Source organism: Centruroides vittatus, unplaced genomic scaffold (assembly GCF_030686945.1).
Source record: "Centruroides vittatus isolate TY-2023 unplaced genomic scaffold, ASM3068694v2 contig_866, whole genome shotgun sequence".
NCBI lineage: Eukaryota > Metazoa > Arthropoda > Arachnida > Scorpiones > Buthidae > Centruroides > Centruroides vittatus.
Window position 1 is genome coordinate 139,871 of NW_027122565.1, and position 26,652 is coordinate 166,522.

The following is a 26,652-nucleotide window of genomic DNA, read 5'->3' on the forward strand; positions in this document are numbered from 1 at the left end:
TATATTTAATTTAAAAGAAGAAATCAGCAATTTACACAGTACATCCTTTACAACAAATAAGACACAGCAGAATATGTTCAAACAAATAACAGATAGTAAACAACAAAAACAAACTAGGACAACTCTTAATATTTCCAATAATCCTAATCCAAAATAGGGATCCATTACAACATGATTTTAAGACAATAACAATACATTTTTTCTCAAAAGACCACATATATAGAACAATATTTTAAAATAGCATCCTTCCAAAACATTAAGAATCTATAAACAATACAATACCCACCTCAAAATGCTTATCATAAAGAGCATATTCATTGATGTGTAAACAAGTTATGAGGTAGGTATGAAGCAAGAATTAAGTCACCAATGTTATCACTATAAAAAAATAAATATTTAATTATATACAGAAAGTATTTTTTATTTGAATTCAACTCAAAAGTTCTTCAGGATGATTTGTTTTCAACTGTTTTAACAATAGAAAAGAAAAACTTTTAAAACTGTTTCACTTCATTTTTAAAAAATTTTCATTCTGAATTATAAAGTTGAAAGTTTTTCAATTATTATTAAATATTGTTTTTTAATAAATATTGTAAAAAAGAATTCAACTAAGAAACAAAATAACAGTTTTAAATTACCAGTATATAGAACAATTTCATATAATGGAATGTAATAGAAAGAGAAGTAATTTGTTTTAAATAATCACTCACCACACCACAGTAACTTAAAAAATTACACACTTGAAACCAATATACGGTGTGATAACGTCAAAAAAATTTCAAAAAACATCAAAAAAACAAACGTTTTCGAACGGTGTGTGCAAAATCTAATTCTGCTGTGATGTTAATATAGATTGTTTCTTTTTTTTTTCTTTGTTGTTTTTTTTTGTTTATCTGTTTTACTTTTTTTCTTTTTCTTTATCTTCTTTTCTTTTTGTTTATCTGTTATTACTTTATATATAAAAATACATAAAATGTTAATAAAAATGCCTTAATATGTATATATTAATAAATAAGTCAACTCCCCTTTTAAAAAAAAATGAGTTCACACTGCACTGTGTGGTGTGAACTCATTTTTTTCAGGAGGGGAGTCAATTTATCAGACGTCTGAGTATGGGACATCAAAAGTATGTTGATTTATCCAGTGGTGACGAGTTAAACAATGTCGAGTAAACCAGAGTTTTTTAACATTAATGCCTACGTAAGTCAGCCGAGACCACAGAAAACTGACTACTTAACCGACGGTGTCAAGTTATACCTATGATGACTTATGAGGACTTGACTGTATATATTTTTAAATTTAAATTATTGTGAATAGTTTTTATATGCACATTGTATTATTTTACCAACTGGTTTCTAATGTATTCTACTGTAACTTAAACATATTTTATTACAATTCTACTTGTTCTGTGTTGTTATTCTTGCTTTATTTACCATGTGCCTAATAGTTATTTAGGAGAGTTGTCATTACATGTCTAAAGACATTACTAAATTCTGTAAAAATAAACAAATAAGTGTTTCAAAATTTCAAAAAAATAGCATTGAATTAAAATAATTGATAGTTTTTCAACTGCTTTACTAATTACATATCAGCATAACTTTATTTTTTAATTACAATAAAACGAGGGACAAGATACTGTCTTACAAAATATAAAATAATCTTCAAGAAAGTTATTTTATATGATCCACAAATTTTATAATCTTCAAATATGATTTTTATCAAAAAAAGTTTAACTTTTATAAAAATAAGTTTATGTAAAGGTTTCTTCTTCCAATAGTGAGACTAGTGATGTTTGTCATGTCTCTCTTAATTATCCACAATTAAAAAACAAAAACCGTAATGTTTCCAGCAATAAAAACTATTTAATAATAACGTTTTCGACTGTTTTAAACAGCCATCATCAGTTACAACGAACTTAAACAAAAAAGAATGCAGAAAAAATAGAACACAAGCAATACAAATATTTAAAATTCAAAAATAATTCCAAAGTAAAAATGCCGTCGTATATTAGAAACTAACAAAACTGCACATGCGCTAAATATCGTAGTAAGAATAAAAATAAAAACAAATAACAAAAATAGTTCCGCAAAAATATTTCTATTACAAGAAAAGAAATGTTATGCATTTCGGTAAAACGACTTCCATGCCATGGATAAAGCATCTGCATCCCTGTGGTTAATGCAACCCGTGTTAACGTGGGCTTTGTATATTTCCAGCTTTTCTAGATGTTTCAGCATTTGTTTGTTGGTCGTGGCCCTAATAATAGATGCTTTGTCCCAATGAACGTCGACATCTTGATGCTTAGCGAAAGCTGCTAGCACAGTAGAATCTAAGCTCTTATTGATAGAGTATCTATGCTCCTTAAGCCTCTGCTTTAAATGTCTCATAGTTGCACCAACGTATACCAGATCTGTGTTAAATCTGCGATCTTTTAAAGGTATAGAATATACCCCCGTCTTAAAACTCTGGTTTTCTTTCTTCTTGTCGTTTCTTAATAATCGATATATTGTAGGATTACGTCGATACAACACCTTTATGTTGTTATTTCTGGCTACTTTCTTAATCATCGTGTGCAAGAATGGAAAATAATTGAGAATCACTTTTCTTCCTTGATTCATAGGAGGAAGCTGCCGATTTTTTGCCTTCCGAAATTTGTCGATAAGCCCATCAATCTCCTTACCCCGATATCCGTGTTGTAATGCTGTAGTGCGGATGTAACCTAACTCCTAGTAGGTGTCAATAACATTGGTGCAATGTGTGTGAGCACGTTTGATCCAGGCATGAAAAGCTGCATATTTAAAATTCATTATCGAATGAATTTTCAATGAATTTTAAATATGCAGCTTTTCATGCCTGGATCAAACGTGCTCACACACATTGCACCAGTGTTATTGACACCTACTAGGAGTTAGGTTACATCCGCACTACAGCATTACAACACGGATATCGGGGTAAGGAGATTGATGGGCTTATCGACAAATTTCGGAAGGCAAAAAATCGGCAGCTTCCTCCTATGAATCAAGGAAGAAAAGTGATTCTCAATTATTTTCCATTCTTGCACACGATGATTAAGAAAGTAGCCAGAAATAACAACATAAAGGTGTTGTATCGACGTAATCCTACAATATATCGATTATTAAGAAACGACAAGAAGAAAGAAAACCAGAGTTTTAAGACGGGGGTATATTCTATACCTTTAAAAGATCGCAGATTTAACACAGATCTGGTATACGTTGGTGCAACTATGAGACATTTAAAGCAGAGGCTTAAGGAGCATAGATACTCCATCAATAAGAGCTTAGATTCTACTGTGCTAGCAGCTTTCGCTAAGCATCAAGATGTCGACGTTCATTGGGACAAAGCATCTATTATTAGGGCCACGACCAACAAACAAATGCTGAAACATCTAGAAAAGCTGGAAATATACAAAGCCCACGTTAACACGGGTTGCATTAACCACAGGGATGCAGATGCTTTATCCATGGCATGGAAGTCGTTTTACCGAAATGCATAACATTTCTTTTCTTGTAATAGAAATATTTTTGCGGAACTATTTTTGTTATTTGTTTTTATTTTTATTCTTACTACGATATTTAGCGCATGCGCAGTTTTGTTAGTTTCTAATATACGACGGCATTTTTACTTTGGAATTATTTTTGAATTTTAAATATTTGTATTGCTTGTGTTCTATTTTTTCTGCATTCTTTTTTGTTTAAGTTCGTTGTAACTGATGATGGCTGTTTAAAACAGTCGAAAACGTTATTATTAAATAGTTTTTATTGCTGGAAACATTACGGTTTTTGTTTTTTAATAGTTTATCTTTCCAGTACTGGTTTAATTATTGCATTATCCACAATAAATGAAGTTCAAGATAGTTAAAATAATCCATCTTATTTGACTAATTTAACTATGCATTTCAAATTGGTAATTATTTTCCAATTCCTCTTCAGGCTCATGTCCAGTGTCTTCTCTCTATCTGTCTCTCTTTTTTTTTAAGGGGGAAAAGTTGCAGATAATTAAGAAAGATTGGATTAAGTGAGACAAGGGATAAAGAACATTAGTCTTGCTATTGGAAAATGAAACCTTTAAATATTGTTATATCCATTCCATTTTAATAATTTTATTAAATGCTTTACAAATTAAAAATAATTTTCTTTCTTGATGATAACTGTTTATTTAATGTAAATATAATAGATTCTTAATTATGTACACTAAATGATAGAAATAAATGTCTATACATCAAATGATAGAAATGAATCTCTGTACATCAAAATCCATCGCTACACCAAAAAATATTTTCATTTTTTCTTTATTGATAAGTATCTATTCTAATTCCTGTGTCATTCAATAAAGGAATATGTAAATTTATCAATTTATGTGAAAACGATTACATTATTAGTATGTTTTAAATTTTGACACTAAACACAGCTGTAACTTTTTTTATTTTTTTGGCTATTTAACCCTGCGTTAGGCGCGCGGGGTGCAGGTGCACCCCAAACGTTTTTAAACGCGTGTATTTTTTCATGTAATGAATGCTCAAAAATGATCCCCTCAGTACCTTCCTTCAAAGTACTGAAGATTGCACTGAAAATGTTAAAAATTCCAGGAAAAAAAAACTTTTTTCAAAAAAAACACAGCAAAATGCATGGGGTGCACCTGCACCCCGCGCGACTAACGGAGGAAGTTTTTTTAGCGCGACCATTCGAGGGGGTGGACTCGAGTTAGTGTACTGAAAAAACGGTCATTGCTTGATATCGAATCAGTCATAATACAAATGACGAATAAGACCATAGAAGGCGTGTAAATAAGATTTTTAAGGCCAATAAACGGAAAAAAAGTGTCCCATAGACTTAGCATTGAAAGTTTGAAAAATGGCGTTTTTGGAAATATTTATTGCTAAATGGTCCTGAAAACATGTTTATTTGTCTGAATAACGCCAGAAAATTTCTCGTAACCAAATTAGAAGTAAAAAAAACGATTAAAACAAGCGATTTTATAGCGACTGTTTACATAAGTCAAAGTGGTAGTCTGCGGGGGCGTGGCATTTCGCGGGAATTTTACCGACAATTGTTTTTACTGGTGGATGTAATAACAGACAAAGAAAGTAACCAATTACAGTGTAAAAGAAGTTAACTATCGATGTTATCTGGCAATAATTCATTTTTTTATCTCTAGTCGCTGTAGAGTTTCAGGGGGTGTACTTTTGGAAATACTGAAATATTTTTGGCCCGGGGTTTGTGACAAAGCATTTAATGATTGGAACAGTTAAAAAACACATACGGGAATACGATTCAACGATTAGATAGCAACAGACTTGTTTACAGTTTGAAAAATAGACTTTTGAAGTTGACGATTTTTTTCCTGAAAAATTCGCGAAACGTAATACTTTTTCGTTTTCGTTATAAATAAATAAAACAGATATATTTTAAGTAGTATTGTTGATTAATACATCAGAAACACAATCCCACTAACGTCAAAAACGAAAAAATCGCGAAAAAAATTTTGATTTTTTCAGTAACACCTTTAGGCGCGTGGGGTGCATTTACACCCCGCGCGCCCCGCCGTGTAACACTTCCCTGCGCGCCTAACACAGGGTTAATGTGTCTTATATTAATCAGAGATAAAACATGTAGAAAATATGTTTTCACAAAATGTCTGATATAACAGAACTATCAAAACCACATCAACTTTTCACTAAAACACAGCATTGCATCCCAAACAAGATACTTAAGATTTTCAACAAGATGTATTTATCTTGTTGAAAATGCAATTACTGGTATTATATAACAGTAGATTTAAGTGTAAATAAGACAAAAATTATTCATTTTAAACATCAGATACAATATTAAAATTATATATTTTTAACTTACTCGTAAACATCCAATCCTAATGGCAGCCTTCCAAAAGAATGATGACTCTGTATCTTTTATTGGGGCAAAAACAAACTTCTTCCCAATTTTTGAAGACATTGGTTGAGTACTAGAAATTAAAGCACTGCATTTATTTACACCTATTTAAATTTACAAAATTATACTTAAAGTACATAAAACAGCAAAATCTTAAATAAACTTGCAAAGAATATTTATATTTTCTGGAATTTCTACTGTAATTTTGCTTAACATTTATATGACAGAAATTAATTATAATCTCAAAAATAATTTTACAATGATGATGATATATTAGCCACTGTGATAACTTAACTGAACTAATTAATGCACCTTTAAACTTTGGCATTCCTCTAAAAATCCTACTGTTAAAGGCATATTAATTAGTTCAAATAATCTGACATTCTATTAGATCAATATTTAAATAAATAATATTTAGAATTAAAAATTTATAGACTGAATAGGTATTTTAGCTGAATACCAAATATGGAATTATTTGGATGTTATCGTTGAAGAATATTCTTGCATTTCTGACTACTGAATACTGAATATTTGATTATTTGGAACTGCCTAAAACAAAAGGCTTAGATACTAAGCTTTAGAATAAGATGGAAGCACATCTTCTATACATAAATAAAAATTTTATATATAAATAAATTACACTTCATGTCAACATTAAACTAAGTAAATTAGATACACTTGAGTGTTGCAGCATTACTAATTGCAAATTTTAGAGTATAAAGGTATTCGCTAGTACTTTCAGTAACCTAAAGCTACCATCTTCAGGTGAATATCGAATACAATTGTTTTAAAAGCTTAGCTTTCGAACAGACTTACGAAATTATGTAATGTGCGAGAATGGAATACAAAAATTGAATTTAAAATGAGAGATGTTTCTAAAAATCTGTAAAAAGTATTACAAATGACATAATAACCCCAAATATACTTATTAAATGATTGGAAGAACAGTATATGAATATACAATAAAAAGAAATAAAATCATATGTTAAATTACTTGAATAAAGTTATCCATAATTGTGTGATTTCAAGGGTTAGTATGTTGCATGATGTTGGCAGATATGTAGAGGTTCTCCCATATGAATAATTCTTTACGATCATTGCACCACTTGAGTAATTTGGTTTGGGCCCAGAGTGGAAGATAATCCTGGTCAAGCACTTTTTTAGCTAATTCCGTTGATGGTCTACTGTTTATAATGTCCTCCTGATGTTCTAAGACGTGAGAGCTTAGCATTCTACCAGTGGCCCCTATATAGTTTGTTTCTTCTCCTGACAGAGCATGCCTTAATAGAATTTCATAGACACCAGATTTTTTGTTCAAACTGAGAATATCATTATCATTGCATAACAGTCTTCTTAGTGTTAGTTGTGGGGTTACAGGTAAAATAAAACTGTTCTTTCTAAAAAGATGTGCTATTTTTAGTGAAATAGGGCCTAAATACGGTGTCAGAAGATGTGCTATTTTTAATGAAATAGGGCCTAAATACGGTGTCAGAGGATGTGCTATTTTTAGTTCCTCTTTGTTACTAAGAAAGGACTGCAGAAATAATTAGTTTTTGACATGATTTTGGAGAAAGTGAAATTTAGAAAAAGAATATCCAGTTTTTTGCATTGCACCATTAATAAGTTGCAATTCTTCATCCACTAGTGTTTGGGAGGAAGGGAGAAGGTATGCTCTCTGAATGAGAGATGTTACAGCAGAATTCACAAAGTATGAAGGTTGGAAGGCTGTGGCAGGAATAGAAAGCTTAGCTTTCTAAGCTTTTAAAACAATTGTATTTGATATTTGCCTGAAGATGGTAGCTTTAGGTTACTGAAAGTACTAGCGAATGCCTTTATACTCTAAAAGTCGCAATGCCGGAACATTCAAGTGTATCTAATTTACTTATATTTTATATGCTTTTACCATTCAAAAATTATTATTATGTAATGGAAAGCAAAAAATTAAATCTTGCCATTGAGGTCCATCATTTTTTGGCAGCCCCATCAATGTCTCTTATGAATGTATAGTGCAGAGTTGTTCAACTTCTTTTTTCTAATAGGCCAAATTAGAAATTTGCATATATTCAGTGGGCCACAAAGGTACTTTATATAAATATATTCTTTTAAAAAGTTAAAAATGTGAATATCAAATTTTAATAACGAATATATATAATTACAAAAAATACTGTATTATTTATTGACAGTAAAAAAAAAAGAAATTATACTCACATAAAATAAAAATAAATTCAATGCAATTTTTGACATTGCCTTTTATAATATTCTTTTTCCTTAATATTCCATTTTCCTTTTATAAAAAATTAAAAAACAAAAACCTTAATGTTTCCAGCAATAAAAAATTGCACTTTATGGCTACTTATTGCACTTTATGGCTACGCCGGCCAACATATATAGAAGAATTGTTATCAAGCTATACAAAGCAAAGGGAAAGTTTGAATTCCTTTCGCAATGCCGCTTAAATGATGTTTTCCCGAATTCCATTTATCAAATACGTCTCCCCGTAGGATGTGAGTCTTTATTACCAAAACTGAAACATCTTTGCCTTAACAAAGCCGTCAGATCTTCTAGAAGGCGTTATTATGCCTTATTGCATGAGCTTATTCGCTTGGAAGATCACCTTTACGAGCAAGACCCGTTGCTTCTGAAGGATGTCAACAGCAGGGTGGTCAACTTAACATACTCCTTCGAAAGAAACTTAAAACGTAACTATGTCAAAAAACTTATATGGTTATTACGTGGGCAGAACATCAAACCTCGCTTGATAAATAATACATTTATAACAACTTGGAATAACATCACTCCTCCAAAGTGTCTTTTTGAAGCTCTAAAATATGGCCCACTCTTTGCTCCTACTACTGTACCAAGGCCTGAGAATATTATTCCAAATATTGAATTAATTATTAAGGATATGAATGCTACTGGGCAAGATTACATCAGATGGAAAGCAAGGTTTAGCTCCGCAAATGAAAGAAAGTCTAACTTAGAAGCAAGACGATTCCACAACTGCATTGAAATGTCAAGGCAATGGCTACAAATGAATGATATAGTACTTATTAAAGCGGATAAGTCTAAAGGTATTGTCCTTATTAAACGTGACTCGTATAACCATAAATTACATGAATACATCAGAACCACCGAATGTCAACATGCTCCCGACAAATACATGGAATCGCTGCAACAAAGAGTCAAGAAATTCTCTTTAACCCCGTTGGCTCGTATTTTGCATATGCATAATTCAGTTTTACAGGCTCCAAAAATGCCTAGAATTTTCGCCTTTGGTAAAACGCACAAGCCTGGTTACCAAATACGCCCGGTAATAGAGAAGTGCAGATCCCCTACATTTGCCATTGAGAAGCAGCTTGTCAAGTTTATCCGGCCAAAGATTCAAGAATACCCCTATGCTATACAAAACGCAGTGCAACTAGTGGAAAAGCTCAACAACATTACACTCAAGGATAAAGAATATATGACGGTAATGGATTTTAAGTCCTTGTTTCCATGTATAAGACTGCCGCCGTGTTTTTGTGAACTGAGAGACTTTCTTTTTGCTAATATAGATAATGCAGCGAAATACCATTCCAGCATTTTGGAGCTTGCAAATTTAATATGTTACACATCGCTTTTTGAATTTGAAGATGAAACATATTTGCAAGAAAGAGGGGTGCCTATGGGGAGCCCTATGTCCTCTATTTTATGTGAGCTTGTATTACGTCGCTTGGAAAACAAAGTCATACCCTTCTTTCAACATCAAATCGTTTTATATACAAGATATGTTGATGATGTTTTCATCCTGTGGAAAAATGATAGTAGCACTCTGCATTTCCTTCAAGAAATCAACAAAAACCCATATGGTTTGACTTTAGCGCTGGACCAAGAAAGTGCTTCTAATGTAAATTTCCTTGATCTTTCAATCACATGCAAGGAGGGTCAAATATGGACCGACGTTTATAGAAAACCCAGCTATCAGCCCATTATTATACCAAAAAATTCTTTCGATCCAATGAATTTTAAATATACAGCTTTTCATGCCTGGATCAAATGTGCTCACACACATTGCACCAGTGTTATTGACACCTACAAGGAATTAAGTTACATCCGCACTACAGCATTACAACATGGATATCAAAGTAAGGAGATTGATGGGCTTATCGACAAATTTCGGAAGGCAAAAAATCGGCAGCTTCCTCCTATGAATCAAGGAAGAAAAGTAATTCTCAATTATTTTCCATTCTTGCACACAATGATTAAGAAAGTAGCCAGAAATAACAACATAAGGTTGTTGTATCGACGTAATCCTACAATATATCGATTATTGAGAAATGACAAGAAAAAAGAAAACCAGAGTTTTAAGACGGGGGTATATTCTATACCTTTAAAAGATCGCCGGTTTAATACAGATCTGGTATACGTTGGTGCAACTATGAGACATTTAAAGCAGAGGCTTAAGGAGCATAGATACTCTATCAATAAGAGCTTGGATACTACTGTGCTAGCAGCTTTCGCTAAGCATCAAGATGTCGACGTTCATTGGGACAAAGCGTCTATTATTAGGGCCATAACCAACAAACAAATGCTGAAACATCTAGAAAAGCTGGAAATCTACAAAGCCCACGTTAACACGGGTTGCATTAACCATAGGGACGCAGATGGTTTATCCACGGCATGGAAGTCGTTTTACCGAAATGCATAACGTTCTTTCTTGTAATAGAAATATTTTTGCGGCAGTATTTTTTGTTATTTGTTTTTATTTTTATTCTTACTACGATATTTAGCGCATGCACAGTTTTGTTAGTTTCTAATATACGACGGCATTTTTACTTTGGAATTATTTTTGAATTTTAAATATTTGTATTGCTTGGGTTCTATTTTTTCTGCATTCTTTTTTGTTTAAGTTCGTTTTAACTGATGATGGCTGTTTAAAACAGTCAAAAACGTTATTATTAAATAGTTTTTTATTGCTGGAAACATTAAGGTTTTTGTTTTTTAATAGTTTATTTTTCCAGTAGCTGATTTACTTATTCCTTTTATAATATTGTCAATATCTGCTTTTATGGTACTAGTCTTAATTGTAAGAATGTTAGTTAAAAGGGAATTACTCAAACTATTTCTTTCAGCAGTTTTCATGTTTTTCATAAAAAAAAAAAAATTGTTTACAACAGTATGTACTACCCCCATATGCATAACAGTTTTCTAGATAAAACAATTTACTAGCACCAATTATGTCATTATGATCAAAGTGTATCCAGTGAAACGGGAATAATTTTTACAACATACTTTACCAAAATAAATGAAAATGTATCTAAAAAATTTAGGGTGCAATGGACCGCATAAAAATATTAAGTGGGCCGCAGGTTGGACATCTCTGGTATAGTGTGTTCAGTGAAGCTGGAAGTACAGGTACTCCTCACTTTACGACCAAGTTCCGTTCCGATGACTACGTCGTTAAGCGAATTGGTCAATAAGCGAGGAGCTTGCGCCGGGAATATAGGATCGTTGTAAAATTATACAAATTATGCAACAAACTTCAAATTTATTCATAAAAAAACTATTATAGTATGCTATTTGCCTATTATAGTACTATAAGACTATTATAGTACGTGCAAGCCTATTATAGTACGCTTAGTGCGCATGTCACCATATGCCACTGACTGACACTCAAGCTGAGAAAGGGGATTCCCTGAATTTCAGGTCAAAACTCGATTGGTCGTAAGTGCGAGTGGTCGTTAAGCAGATAGATCGTAAAGTGAGGAGTACCTGTATTTTTGACAGCTAATAAAATCACTTTTTATAAATGCAGAAGCATTAATGTTTTTTCATTACAATTTATCTCTCTTGAATTATGATTATTAATAAATAATATTTTTTCCAAGATCATTCATTGGGCTGGAATTTGAAAAAATTTTACACCTATTAATTCCCACTGTCTGTCTTTCCTTAATCTTGAGAATGGAGTTAGATGAAAGATGAGACCAGATATGGAAACCTTAGGGCAGGAGGTCCCAATTAACTATATAAGAACATCTGATGCAAACCAGAAGTCACATTATTTCAATTCAAAAATTTCCCCTAAAAGGTGTTAGATGACTGGCATGACACTATTGTTAAAGGAAAAATATGATATACAGAGGCAAGACACAACTATTTTGAGGTGTGGAGCATATATTTTGAAATAAATTAAAAATTGCAGCTTGGCATTGTGACAATGTCACAATAAATAATTGATTGTTAAAGTTATATTTGTTTCAAAACAGAATAGATAAAAATATTTTTAAATATATGAGATTTTATTATTCATTTCATTTTATTTTGTTTCCTTTTCTTTTCTCTCTCTCTTTCTCCTCCCACTAAAAAGAGATTATTTGGCCAAATAGTTCAGCTTTGAGGAAGTATTCAGTCCAAATACCAAATACATATGTTTAGTACTTAGCCAAACATCATTTACTGTAGTTTTGTATCAGTGTGGCAGGACTGTTCCAAAATACAGCAGGTTCCCTGCTGTATTTAGAGTTAAGACCACAATGTCTGAACTAGCAGCCACCATGTTCTTGTAGTGTATTTTTAGATATGAATAAAATCTTTTAAGGTCACATCTGTCTATATACAACAATTTATTCATGTCTAAAATTTACTTAGGATAGATGGTTCACTCACATCCAGTTTAGTTCTCATCCCAAAAAAACAGTACTTCTCAACAGTGGTCTCATTGATACCAAAGTTTGAGAATTTTGAATTGCCCTAATTTTTCCCATTTTCATCGTCTTTTACATCTTATTTACCTTTATTCTCATCTGAATATGTGCGAAAACGCCTAATATCTTATCATCATTATCACCAACATCATATACAGCATAGTAATATTCTTTAATCTCATGTCCATCAGAATCGTGAACAAAAATGGACAACAAGAGGAAATTTAGCATTCTCATTAATTTTGTTGGTCATCTAATCTATTCCTACATATCAAAGTGCTCTGGATTTTAAGATGGCATTAAAACTGACAGCTTTATATGTGAAGCCTATAAATTAAATTTTCATTTATCATTACCTCATTAATCATCACCAACAACATTATTGAAAAATATTACCAGAGTCTCAGGGCATTAAACAAGGATTGCAACTTCATTTGTCTCTGCTGAAGACTATAGAAGTGAATATGTGTATGGTGCTTTTATCATGGGATTGTTATCCCCAGATTCAATGTCTTTTAGAAAATCATACTCTAAAACTCAAACAAGCCTTAATAAATTCTTCAAATCTGTTACTGGTGCATTCTCCTAAATCTCCCAAATTAAATAACTGGTTACAAACATTTTCGAACCACAGCAACAGTACTTCATCAGGTAATTTTCAAAATTTCTGATGGAATGCTGCTCTTCAAAAACATTTGTAACCAGTTATTTAATTTGGGAGATTTAGGAGAACGCACTGGTAACAGGTTTGAAGAATTTATCAAACAAGCCTTGTTTCAAGCCTGCACTTCAGAATCTGCTTGTATATAGTTGTTAAACTTTGTCTCTAATACCAGTACAGTAAATGTCATTAGAATTTGCCACTCATAAAGATCTAAGCAATCCTGCAGATATTACTTTGTTCCTGCATATGTTGGCTGCTACTGAATGGAAGTGTCCTTATTGTGGTTATATGAATCATCTTCTCAATAGGTATCCAAACAAATTTGTAACAAATTTGGAAAGAGAAGATACTTTCTAGAGTATGTAAAAGAGAGAAGAGTAAACCAACTACAACTACTGTGACTCTGGCAACACTCATTCCTAGCTCCTGTCTAGAGTTATGATAGATATATAGTTAAACCAAATCTTAACCCAAGCCCTAGAACAGGGGTCCCCAATCTTTTTGTACCTAAGAGTACATTCTAGAATACCAGCCGAACGACGGGCACCATTTATTTTTTTAAGGAGAATTTATATTTAGACGTAGTTAATAATACATACACATAATGTACAGAAAACATTTAATTCCAAAAATGTAATAAAACATACACAAGACTATTAACAATAATTTTTACAAAATCGTAGGCACAAAAAAACCTTTCACACACTATTTCTAGCAGACAAATTAATGAGCACAAACGTTTTCGGCCGTTTTAAAAGGCCTTCTTCAGGTGCACTGAAGACGGTTGGAAAGTCGGATAGCCAATGTTTACGTGACGTCATTGTTTATGAGGGGCTAATCTTAAAATATTTTCCAAGGTCAATTTCGTTTAAACCTTCTCTGCTAAGGCGTCACTTGTAAGAGGAAACCCCTCATAAACAATGACGTCACGTAAACATTGGCTATCCGACTTTCCAACCGTCCTCAGTGCACCTGAAGAAGGCCTTTTAAAACGGCCGAAAACGTTTGTGCTCATTAATTTGTCTGCTAGAAATAGTGTGTGAAAGGTTTTTTGTGCCTACGATTTTGAATTAGTTCTAGCTTTGTGTACAGAGAAATTTTTACAAAACAAGTAATTACTAAACAATGCATACAAAATCTACAAAGTATAAAAATTCTTTATAAAAAATATAAATCTGAAAGTAAATGTGATTTTTGGCATTGCATTTCATTGGCTATTGCTTCGTAATTAAGAGAGTATGATGATATTCCTGCTCGTAAGCAATCGTCAAGGTGTTCATCTGTAAGTCGTGATCTGTACTTTCATTTCATGATATTCAGAACGGACCGGTTTATTTCATTTCAGGTATGGGAAATTTGGTTGGTGAAGATTTGGCGCGAGGGGAAAAAGAGATCGGTCGCATTTCGCTTTGTGCTTTTATCTGTGTTGGACGCCATTTCTACTTTTGAGTGGTTAATCATTAAAAAACGAAAAAACTTTTAAATAGCATTTTATTGAAAACTGAAATATTTTTATTTTTATCGTGGTTGCACAGCGGCGGGCACACGTAAAACGATCGGCGGGCGCTATGGTGCCCGCGGGCATAGGGTTGGGGACCCCTGCCCTAGAAGATACTGGTAGTTCTGAGTTTTATATATTACCATTTTGCATTATGTCATTGTCTCAAGATTATCCCACATTTTGCTCAGGTTTCTATGGTCATATCCATCTTAAATTAGGCTGTGAAAGGAAGGTATATTGTTTCTAAATAGCCATACTTATTCAAAGGTTTCATTGTTAGATGTGTCTGGTCTCTGTGCCGATTTAATTTTAGGACACAATTTTTTTTTCTTGAGGCTTTTCATAAGTCGTCGTTGATCTGTTCTGCAGCATTTATGAAGTACTGCCTGCTAATATTTTCAAATATCTGTCTAAAGACTTAAGATCAATTGCTATTAAATCTATGTATTTGTAAAATCCAATCAGAATTTTATTGATGCAGAAATTAAGAGGCAGGTGGCCAAAGGAATAATTGAATTGGTGAGTGGAAAAACAGTACAACTCCAAAATCCCTGTTTTGAGATGAACACAAAAATGTGTTTTAAGTAAGAAGTGTACATTTTACAACAATCAGTAAAACTCCAAGATTTTGCCACTCATATACTTCAAGACTTTTTTATGTCATTGATCTTCTTCGCATTGATTGGTAACGGTTTCTTGTAGGCTGGTTCGTTTGGAGAAGTTGGAGTGACGTCACGCTTGAGCAGTCTAAAAGTGTTTGTATGTAGTCCTCTGATAAAATGACTAGCAGAAATATAACCTGGTGTAGAACTGTCATAGATTAACTGATTGTAGTTGAAACTGAGTTCATTATTTCCTTGAACAGGTGATTTGCAGGTTTTTTTTATAATAGTTTGGCCACCAGCTTTTGAAGTCAGTTACATCTGTATATTTTATTACTATACTGTAAATGGCTTTAATTTGCAACTGCTTGCAACCATGTGCTGATAATCTTCTGGTAGATAAATTCGATCATGTCTTCTTATGACTCGTTTGACATTTCCAAAGGCTCTGTTGTATGGTAGGAAAGAGTGTCCACAAACAGGGAAATACTGAAAAATTGTGCGAAAATGCTTGCTTTGTACAAGATATAAATCTCAAAATTGTATGATTACGATTCTGCCCTGGACAAACAAACAACACTGATAATCTTCAACGAGGTTACAGGTTTACAGATATGTCTGCGCATGTCGACCTCTAGCGGCAAGAAGGAGAACATATGATATTGGGTGGAAGAATGTTATAACTCCAGGAGTTGTATCATTCTTCCATCCAATAACATAACAGGTAGCCTCGTAAATGCATACACAGTGTATTAGTTATACTTCTGTTCAACTTATCAGGAAGGCCCACATTTAAATGTGATTTTGGCTATTTCAATTAAAAACTGACAATTTTGGAGTTGTACTGTTTTTCCACTCACTGATTCAATTGAAGAAAGCAACTGACTATAGAGGGCCTAGGTGATGATTGTACCAAGATCAAGAGAACACTTAGTTATAGACTATTCTTGTACAATTAATAGATTTACAGATGATAGGTATGAATTTCCTCTTACTAGAATTGATTTAAAACAGATATCTGGAAATATTTTTTCTTTGGTACAAATTTAGGAAATATAAATATGAATTTTAAGTGTTATAATTAACCTAAAAATTCAAGTTTAGTTCTTACCCCCCAAAAAATAGTAACTTCTCTTTAAAGTTACTCATACATGTTTTTTACCATAAATTTTTCTTTATTTTCTAATTGTTATTATATTCTAAATTCTAGATACTTTATTTTAATTATTATTTACATATGCATGGTTTAATAATATCCAGTAACAGTAATTTTCAAATATTTATTTTATCTACTTTATTAGTGTAAAAAGTGAACTCGTGTTTTCTCGGCCAAGTTATGGATATTTATTTTCTTAATTGCATTAAAAGTTTATTTTTATATAGGTAGCAGTAGCAGTAGCACAAAGGGGATGAAGACCCAGGACTACTCATAGATATTGCCTGAGTGTGAAAGGGGGATAGGAAAGATGAGAAGAGTTGAGGAAGGTGAGAGGTGAAGAAAAAAGTAAGATAGGACAGATGGTGAAGTAGGAAGACTCGTGAGTGCCTGCATCGCATTTATTAACGAAACAGAAGATAATATACAAAATATATACAATGAATACATAAGTTACAAGTTGATAAATGATGACAAGAAAAAAACAAAGTAAGGCGTAATGGGTGCATTAATACAGTAATAAACATACAAGTAAAAGGCCCAATAACAGTAGGATGAACTAGTTAAAGGTAGGGTCCAGTGCGCTGGTAGTGCGGATAAATTTTTCTAGGGCTGCAAAAATATCCAGATCTTCCACGAGAGCTTGTGATGGACAGGGCCAATTGAAGCCCTTTTTTAGCATTACTCTTTCCAGATTAATCCGATGATTGTCGTGTTTGGTGCAGTCAAAGATCAAGTGAGTGGCATTCTGTATGGAGATGTCATCACAGTCACAATAGAGATGTTCCCTAAGTCCAAATTGATGTAGGTATTGCCGGAAATTTCCATGATCTGTCAGGAGCTGTGTGTTATGGAAGTTGACACAGAAGTTCTTGTTTTGAAGTCTAAATGAGATGTTTGGAAAGTATTGGTAGGTCGCTCTTCCAGAGTCTCCGTCTTCCCACTCACGTTGCCACAACTGGATGGCGGTACTGTGAATTGTGGTTTTAATAGAGATGTCTGAGGCTCTTCAGTAGGTGGGGGTGGCAGAGGAAACAGCAGCTTGCTTTGTGAGAGAGTCCGCCAAAGAGTTCCCTTCCACCCCTGTATGGCCCCTGATCCATGAGAAGGCCATGCTGTTTTGTGAGCAGAGAATTTCTTCCCGAATAAGAAGAGAGAGAGAGCCAAGATTGTTGACTATTCTCCTGATAGTGACTTGGCTATCAGAACAGATCCTAATATGTCGATTTCTGATCTTAGAGTTGTTACCATATTTAGAAGCTTGCAGAATGGCAAACTGTTCAGCTTGAGTAATTGTACAGATACTGGCAAGACAATAGCTTGCCTGGTAAGAGAAATTGCTATTGTTGCATTCATTAACCACAAATGCTGATCCCACCTTGCTGTGGCTTTTAGATCCATTGGTGAATATCTGTATATAATAGTTGGGATTGTCATGAAAGCCTAAAATAGAAATATCACCCGCGGTACTGGGATGGGGTTCTGAGACCTCGGGCTTACCATTTAGGTTAGATGTAAGGTGGGAAAGAAGGGGCTCGTTCAAGTTGGGAAAAAGCCCAATCTCAATAAATTTGTAAAGTTCACTGTCTTGTCCGTCGATTGTCCCTCTGTTGAGCAGGTGCCACCACCACATCTCCTCCTTCGCCCTAATGTGGAGGGGAATGACTCCAGAAAGAACTTTAGAGCAGTCGTCGGAGCAGTCCTATAAGCTCTGCACAACCTGAGAAGGGAGAGTCTTTGAGCTTTGTTTAATTTTTTTTTGGTGTGAACATTGCCGACTGCCTCTGCCCAGAAGGGGGCGCCATAGAGGATGATGGTTTCAATACATGCTTTGTAGATTATTTTGATGAACTTCTCGTTCATCCCCCAACTCCTATGGCTTATACATTGGAGTGCGTTAGAAATTTTGATGGCACGATTAGTAACATTGGTGATATGTGATGCCCACCTCATATTTTGGTCAAAAGTTAACCCAAGGTATTTGAGACTTGTAGTATTTTTAATCCTTTGATGATTCATGAATATCCTCAAGGGTTTTTAAGTTGTTTCCAGTTAGATAAGACCATGGCTTCACATTTGTTGAAATTCACTTGAAGATTGTTATTTACACACCATTTGTGAATTTTGTTTAAAATTTCGTTAGCGTTTTGTTGTAGTATTTCATTGTTATAATTTGACATCATCACAAGGGTAACATCCGCATACCCTTGGATGATACCAGAACTGGGGTGGGTGTTATCCTCATTGAGTTGAAGCAGTCCGTCATAGGCAATGTTCCAAAGACCTAGTCCCAAATAGGATCCCTGAGGACAACCCCTGGACAAGAGACAGATGATTCTTTCACCATAGTTGTATATACCTGTGGTCCTGTTTTCCAAATAGTTGAGCAGTATTTTGTAAAGGTTCTGAGGGCATTTAGTAGAGCAATCCAAATAGTTGAGCAGTATTTTGTAAAGGTTCTGAGGGCATTTAAAGGATTTAAGTTGGCCCATTAGGGCAGGCCACCACAGAGTATTAAATGCATTTTTAAAATCTATTGAAATGAGTAGAGTGTGCTCTCCTTTTTTCCATGAGTTATTAATATACTTGGTAATGTTATTGATGGCATGGTAAGTAGATTTGCCCTTTACAAAGCCATATTGTTGTTTATTTAGGAGGTTATTAGTATTGAGAAAATGATTAATCCTTTTGATAATGAGGCCATCCAAAACCTTCCCTGGAACAGAAAGGAGGCTGATGGGTCTAAGTTGGTCAGCCTTCTTAATGTTATCATTGTCCCTTTTAGGAATAAATTTGATGTCTGCATGCTTCCAACTATTTGGGAAGACCCCTTGCTGTAGGCACTTATTATAGATGTATACTAGGGCTGTAGGAACAGCACTGAATGCATGAATGCATGTTTGAGCATTAGAGGCGTAATACCATCAAGTCCAGGGGACTTTTTGTTTTTTAAAGATTTGACTGCCCTGTACACCTCGTTATATGAAAAGGGAATGTCGTCATCTGTTTCAGTGAGGACAATCATGTTGTTTCTGTTGTCTTTTTGTCTGGGAGTGTCACTAGAGGCATCATCCAATGGAAAATGGACGTCTATAAGGTGTTCCATAGTTTCTTTATAAGTTGTAGTATGATCCCCATTGTCTTTGCGAAGATTAATTGGGATACTAGTGTTCTTTCTTGGCTTACAAACTATGTAATAAGGATCGGACCAAACAGAAAGATTGCCCATTTTAGTACAGAAGACCCTCCAGGCCTGTGTCTGAGCCTTATTAATTTACGTTTTGTAATTGTTCAGAGATTGCTTATATTTATTCCTGGTGTCTTCTCTGTTAATGGGGTCCCGGGACCTTTGGAGGCACTTAAGGTTAGCCCTCACCTGCTGCCTTAACACCTCCAGGTCCTTGTTCCACCAAGGTGCCCCTCTTCTTTTTGCTAACAGTACTAGTGGTTGCCTTGTGGTAAGCTTGGAGAATGGAGTTAGAATAGGTGTCCACTAATTTATTGATGTCCGCTTTATAAGGGTTAGCCTCCAACCAGATGTCCCTGAACACATCTTTGAACTGATGCCAATCTGTGTGGTATTTGGCCTCAGTGTTAGTGTTGCTAGTCCGGATATTCTGGAGATTCTACCGGATATACTGGTGGAATCTCCAGAATGCGTTTTGACCGTTTTGCACAGTCCGTTTGGTGACCCCAGAGGACACCTTGTATAAGGTGTCCTCTGGGGTCACCAAACAGACTGTGCCAAATTGTAGATTTGGCATTTAAATCACCCCCAATAAGCCATGGGTGATGACCAATAGAGTTGTTTATACACCTATCCCTCGATTTACACAGAAGATAGGTTCCTGAGAAAAACGGGTGTAAATCGAATTTGTATCTTTTTGAATGTAAAACCATGTAAATCGAAAAGTATGCAAAAAACGCATAATTTCGTTGTTTATTAATTATGAATTTTTTTCAATTTTTTAAAGGTACTGTACATAAATCAAACAAAAATATTGAAAGGCAAAAAAAAATATATTCTTTTATTAATTAAATACAAAGTACAAAGGAACAAAAAATAAAATCTGAAAGATTCATAAAAATGTAATGTAATTGTGTAATGTAATGTAATGTAAAAAATGTAATTAAAAATAATGTAATCGTTTGTTACTTATGAATATGAAAAATTAAAATTTTCTGGTTTAAAACTATGTGCAATGAACTTCATGCATATGGGGAGTACCTTATATCGGTTTATCGGTTACTATTTGACGGATTCAAATAAAACTGTCACCTAGTATCCTAAATGTCAACTATAACATATAATTAAGGTGGTTAGAATATAGATGTAGATTAGAGTTAAAAATTGTTCCTTTTGATCATAGCCAGTTTATTTTCTACATTAATTTTTTAAACCGTGTAAAAGCAAAAACGTGTAAAAGAAGTACCATGTAAAACAAGGGATAGGTGTATTGTCAAGATCATTGATAAGGTTCTCGAGCTGATCATTAGGAGAGCAGTAGGCAGAGGAGAGGTACAAGACGTCATTATCAAAAGTTAGCAGGATGGTAGTAACCCTTTCAGTACTGCAAGTAGGACAAAACTGAGTGTTGAGATTCTTGTTATGTACCAAAATACCGGTAGTAATACGGGTTGTATAGTCTTGTAGAGGATACTTCCTCCATTTCCTGAACCGGACAATACTGTTGTTCACCAGGTACGGTTCTTGGATTAACAGTATATCGGAATTCCAATCTTCCGCAGTTTTCAGCAATATTTGTTATATTGTTATATGCCATAGTCTGTTTGTTTGATACTTTGTTGCTTTAATCTCTGAGTGATCTGACATTGTGCATTAAAAGCATTATGATCTTTAGTAATGTGTTTATTAGTAGGTTGATTCTCGTTGTGTTCTTTACAACTAATGCATGATGGTGTTTTGTGTTTCCTCATGCAATCTGTATATTTATGCTCTCTTCCACATTGGCTGCAGGTATATGTCACAGGCCATGTGATTATAACCGCAACAGTTGTAACATCTAATTAGTGGTACAAAGTCATCTACACGTACACTGGCCCAACCCAGAGAACATACTTACTGTTTAATATTACTTGACGGATCTTAGGAGTTACCGAGAGAACAATGTGACCACAATTTTATTTCACTCTTCCCCTATGTATAATTGTCCGAACTTTACAGTCTTGTAGTAATTCTTCTCTTCTTATTTGACCCCAAATATCATTTTGCTCAAATAGTGCCACAGGTATTTCTTCTGCTGAGATAGAATCAGGGACATTAAGAAAAATTAAGCACGGTTTCCTGCCCTCTGCCTGTTTGCATTCAATTTTATCAGCTACCTCGGGTAAGGCTCGAATTGCGTTAGTCAATAGTTGGCAATCCTTCGTGTTCTTCACTCAAACGCATATTCCGTCTCTTTTAATTTTAAAGACAGACTTTACCTGTACCCCAATACGATGGGGTTCAACCCTTTGTTTGATTGTTTTAGCTACTTCATCCATATTTATCCTCGACCCTAGGCAAACAGAGAATGCTCTGTTTGCCTAGGGTATAGCACCGCATGGTTGCCCCCCCAAGCCTTCTTTGTCAATTTTGTTGTTCAAAGTTTTCTGAATAACAGATGTCGTCTTGCTTTGTTTTAAGTTGGTTGTAAGGACCTCTGAATAAGATAATTGGTTGGGAGCAGTAGTAGTGGGTTGAGAAGAAGCACGATTGTTTCTAGCTTCCTTAACAATGCCAAGCAATTGGTTAACACATCCAAAGAGTTTAGTTACCTTCTCCCGTACTACCATCCTTTGCGGCTTAGTAATGTAATTACCATTATTTTCTGGCAAGAGACCTAAGATCCCACCTAGGAGCTCACCTGCCTTGTGAATGATACAGTCTTCAGGAGTTGTAAATGATTCTTCAAAATTATCATCCATAATAATACTCTGCTCGGAGGCCGTGCACTAAGAAGCCATAGCTGAATAGCACACAACACTAAAAGCTTGAGGGGGCTAAGGCGAAAAATGAGTGAAGTGCAAACCCTACTAACAACCTGTGCAACTTGGTGGAGGGAGAGGAGGAGCAGAACTGGCCACCTCCTCAAGAGCCCAAGATATACAGAAAACCCTCCAGTTGAAACGAAGATAAAATTGGAGAATGAAGACTAACACAACCATATAATGACAAAAACAAGGCATAGAAAGATCAATAATTAATTAATAAATACAATTAAAATAATCTAGAGTACTTAAGACTACTAATCCGTTAAATACAGTTGAAAATAATTCAACTACCAAAGACAGCTAGAAAATTGACTAATTAAAATAAAAGTTAACTATTTAACCTTATTTAACCTAAAACAACAAAATTTTAACCCCAAATAAATCTTAAGTACTGAAAACCCACTTAAAAAAAAAAAAAAAAAAAAAAAAAAAAAGTGGCTGTTAGAAAAGACTGTTACGACCGTTACTATGCCGGGAAAGGCCGTTACAAAGCTCGTTATATTTAAAAATATACATAATGAACTAAGTATACAGTGGTGCCTCATATAACGTACTGAATCTGTTCCAGGTGGATGAAATCCGTTAAGTGAAACGTCCGTTATACGAAACGCATTTTCCCATAGAAATACATGTTAAAACATCTAATTGATTCCGCAGCATAAGATAACCGTACTGTATCATAAAAAATGAACATGGGGTGCGTTCTTTTATTTCTGCGCGAGCAACATCCGTTTAAAAATTCCTGTGGAATGCGCTCCTAAATTCCGGTGGAAGTGCACGCCGTCGAACGGCAAAAACGGCTTCTTGTAGCAGTAGTTTACAGTGGAAAGCAACATGGCATCCTCCATGGCTCAGGTAGTTTCGTTTCTGGGTCCATTATGTGGTTTTATGAATGAAAATTTAGAAATTGTGAAAGCGCGAGTTAGCGCACCCGGTGATGTAAGTGTCTTTACGAATTTTTTTCGAATGATTGCCAGCATTCTAATTTTTTTCGTGGCTATTTTGAATGCTCTTTCAACAAATAATCCATTTTATGGTTAAATTTTACAATTGGGACCCTTCTTTTTTCCTTTAAAAGCTCATATTTTAGAATTATACATCCCTCCATCACGATACTATCGATAGTGCGAGTGCTGTCATCTTTCTTTCTTTCACCGTCGTTCCTAAATGCCTACAAACAGCAGCGCACTCCTGTAGTAGCGGAGACGCAGAGCGACCGCTATTAAAAAATGCACCCATGGAGCAGTCGCCAATTATGCCGGAAAGTCCGTTGTTCGCAGCCACTCCGTTGCTCGAGTCATAATGGCCAAACAGAAAGTCTGTTGTTCGCAGCGTACGTTATACGAGGCACCACTGTATTTTAAACTAGTGTAACACGTAGGAAACTTAACAGAACTTTACCAAAATCACCCCGACCTAGATAAGGACCCCCTATTTGTGCCCCCAATTCCTGCCCCACTAACCTTAGGTCCCCACCCTCTTTAACCTACCAAAGTTACAAAATTAAAACCCCTCTAACTCCTCCCCTAATTAACCTATCAAAACAATTAAGGTGACCTAAGAACCAGCAAACAAAGTCCTTTCTAACGGTGTACCACACTTGAACTGATATCCAAAATATCCACTGAAATTACAATCCAAAACAGGAGCTCAGATTACCATGGCCTCCGTATTTTAACTGGAATCCGTAATTTTCGTTTATTTTTAAATATCAGAACAATACAATCACTAAAATATTAATACAATTTGAATAAAGCATAAAAACATTTACGGCATACTTAGAAATCTAATATTCAAGAACATTTTGCTGACTGCCTCAAAGACATAATATTTTGTGAAGGCATATTAAATAAATTTCTTAATTTATTCAAGCAATTTCTTAATTTATTCAAAATTAATTTATTTATTATAATTACAATCATAATCAGAATTATAGGTATTTTATAAGCAACATTCTAAAGAAATATTTAGATATTAATTTTATATCTCTCAATCAGCTGAGATAAAATTTCTTATATCTCATTTTTATAGACCAAGAAGAAAAACCTATAAAATTTAATCAGAATCAGATTTAATAATAAAAATTTTCATTTTTCAACAACATTCATTTATCATGAAATATCAACTTAGAATAAATCTAAAAGATTCAGATACCATGTGATATTGTGCATTATTAATACAAACCTCTCTGATTTAAAAAATAATGGTTAAATTATTAAAATAACAGAATATAATTAATATTTTTATTCTATGTAGATAAAAATATTAATTATTAATTAAAAATTTACTATGAAACAATATATCATCCTTAAATTTAAATAGCATCACAAAGAAATATCTATTATTATTTGATCAATGGATTATGGTCAAAGTTACATACTATATCTGAAAATGCTTCTTCTACAGCCAAACAAAAATATTTTTGATAATGATTAGACTTTTTAAAATAGTTTAATTTGGCTACTTAAACAAATAGTATTAACAATATCTTCTAGTCTAATTACCGGTACCAATGAACACCATTACTAAACCTTTAATTCTGGTAACAAAGCATTTCATACAATATCGAACTAACGCTTTTGACCTTACCCAAAATCTGATTCAGGTTCTTAAACAAATTGTATTCCAAAAACGGAATGCTTGGAATTGAATGTTTTTTAAATGCATTAAAATTTAAAAATTTGGAACATAACTCAAAATTAAACCTAACGGTGGCATTTACATGAATTCAATATACAGTGGAACCTCGATATATGTCTGCTTTAGAATACGTCCAATTCGGAATACATCCTGTTTGGATGAAACAAATTTTGCTCGGTATACGACTTAATTCAATTATATGCGCCATCTATGAACAAGTAACACTATCAGTGTACTAGACCAGACTAGATGTTTGCGGTGCCTCGGTTTATAACTTTGTTAAATTTCTTCTGATTTTAATTTGTAAGTAAAATTTTATTGTTTTTATTAATCATAAATTGCAAAAAGACAAATGAAAAGCAACAGAAAACTAAAAAAATGACTAGAATCAGAATGGAACTGAAAAAAGAGATTGTCAAGGAATATGAAGGTGGCATGCGTGTTGAGATTTAACTGTTGCATACCATATTCCAAGAACGACGATATCGACAATCTTGAAAAATAAAGACATTATTAAATCTGCTAATGTTGCAAAAGGGGTTAAATCAATTTCTAAACAGATTATTAATATTAAGAAGAGTTTGATTTGATTTGATTTTGATTTAATGATTTAAATAACATAATACAATATACTGTAATAACTTTAAAAACCTATAATAAAATTAATTTTTTTATTAATGTGCTCAGTGTTTAAATTATTTTACAACCCATTAATATACCATATCAAGAGGGAACTTTATACATGAGAACGGATTAATCATTTTTACATTACTTCTTATGGGAAAGGTTGGTTTGGTATACATCCTATTCGGTATAAGTCAAAACATAAGAAATGGATTAAGGTCATATACCAAGATTCCACTGTATACATATAAGGCCATTCATATGTACAGTACTTATTATTTGAGGATCCCATATAACCATAAATAATACAAGTTGTTTAATCGTTAGCATTGCCACAGTACTTATGTGAGGACCATGGCAGCGCTAACGATTAAACTCATATTATTTATAATATATTATAGTTTGATATCCTATTAAACACTATGTTACCGGAATTAAAGGTTTAGTAATGGTGTAAATAGTATTGTAGATAATGTGGAAATTATTTTATGCATTGTTTGAATTGTTACTCACATTACATTTAATTCATAAATTCGAAGCAAAAATTCTCTGTACGTGAGAGAACTTAAATCAATTTTCATTACAGACTGAAGGTAGAAATCTTCAGAGACTTTCTCAATGCAAGATATTTGACCCATTGAGCACCATTTCACAGAAGTATCTAAATAGAAAATATAAATTATTTTTATAAATAACATAAAAAGTTATATAGATAATTTAAAGAATGGGAAACTTTTCATTTTTTAAATTATTTCTATTATTTTTGTAAATATTTGTAGATTTCGCGATCGATTTAATAACAAAAAAATATTATCCTGTAAATTTCAACCAACGTATAAAAATGAAACAAAACAAATTATAAATTTCTTAATGTACAAA

General features: G+C 33.6%; 1 protein-coding gene across 1 annotated transcript in view; it reads right to left on the reverse strand.

Annotated features, from left to right (window-relative positions):
- The window catches only part of LOC136982864 (RING finger protein 141-like), a 41,808-nt gene extending 15,378 nt beyond the window's left edge, over positions 1-26,430 (reverse strand). The window contains exons 1-2 of the mRNA XM_067279410.1: positions 26,287-26,430; positions 5,871-5,979 (exon numbers count right to left, since the gene is read on the reverse strand). Of these exons, the coding sequence (XP_067135511.1) occupies positions 5,871-5,979; positions 26,287-26,411 (234 nt within the window). The 5' untranslated portion in view covers positions 26,412-26,430. The remainder of the gene's footprint in view (positions 1-5,870; positions 5,980-26,286) is intronic.
- Between the last annotated feature and the right edge of the window lie 222 nt (positions 26,431-26,652).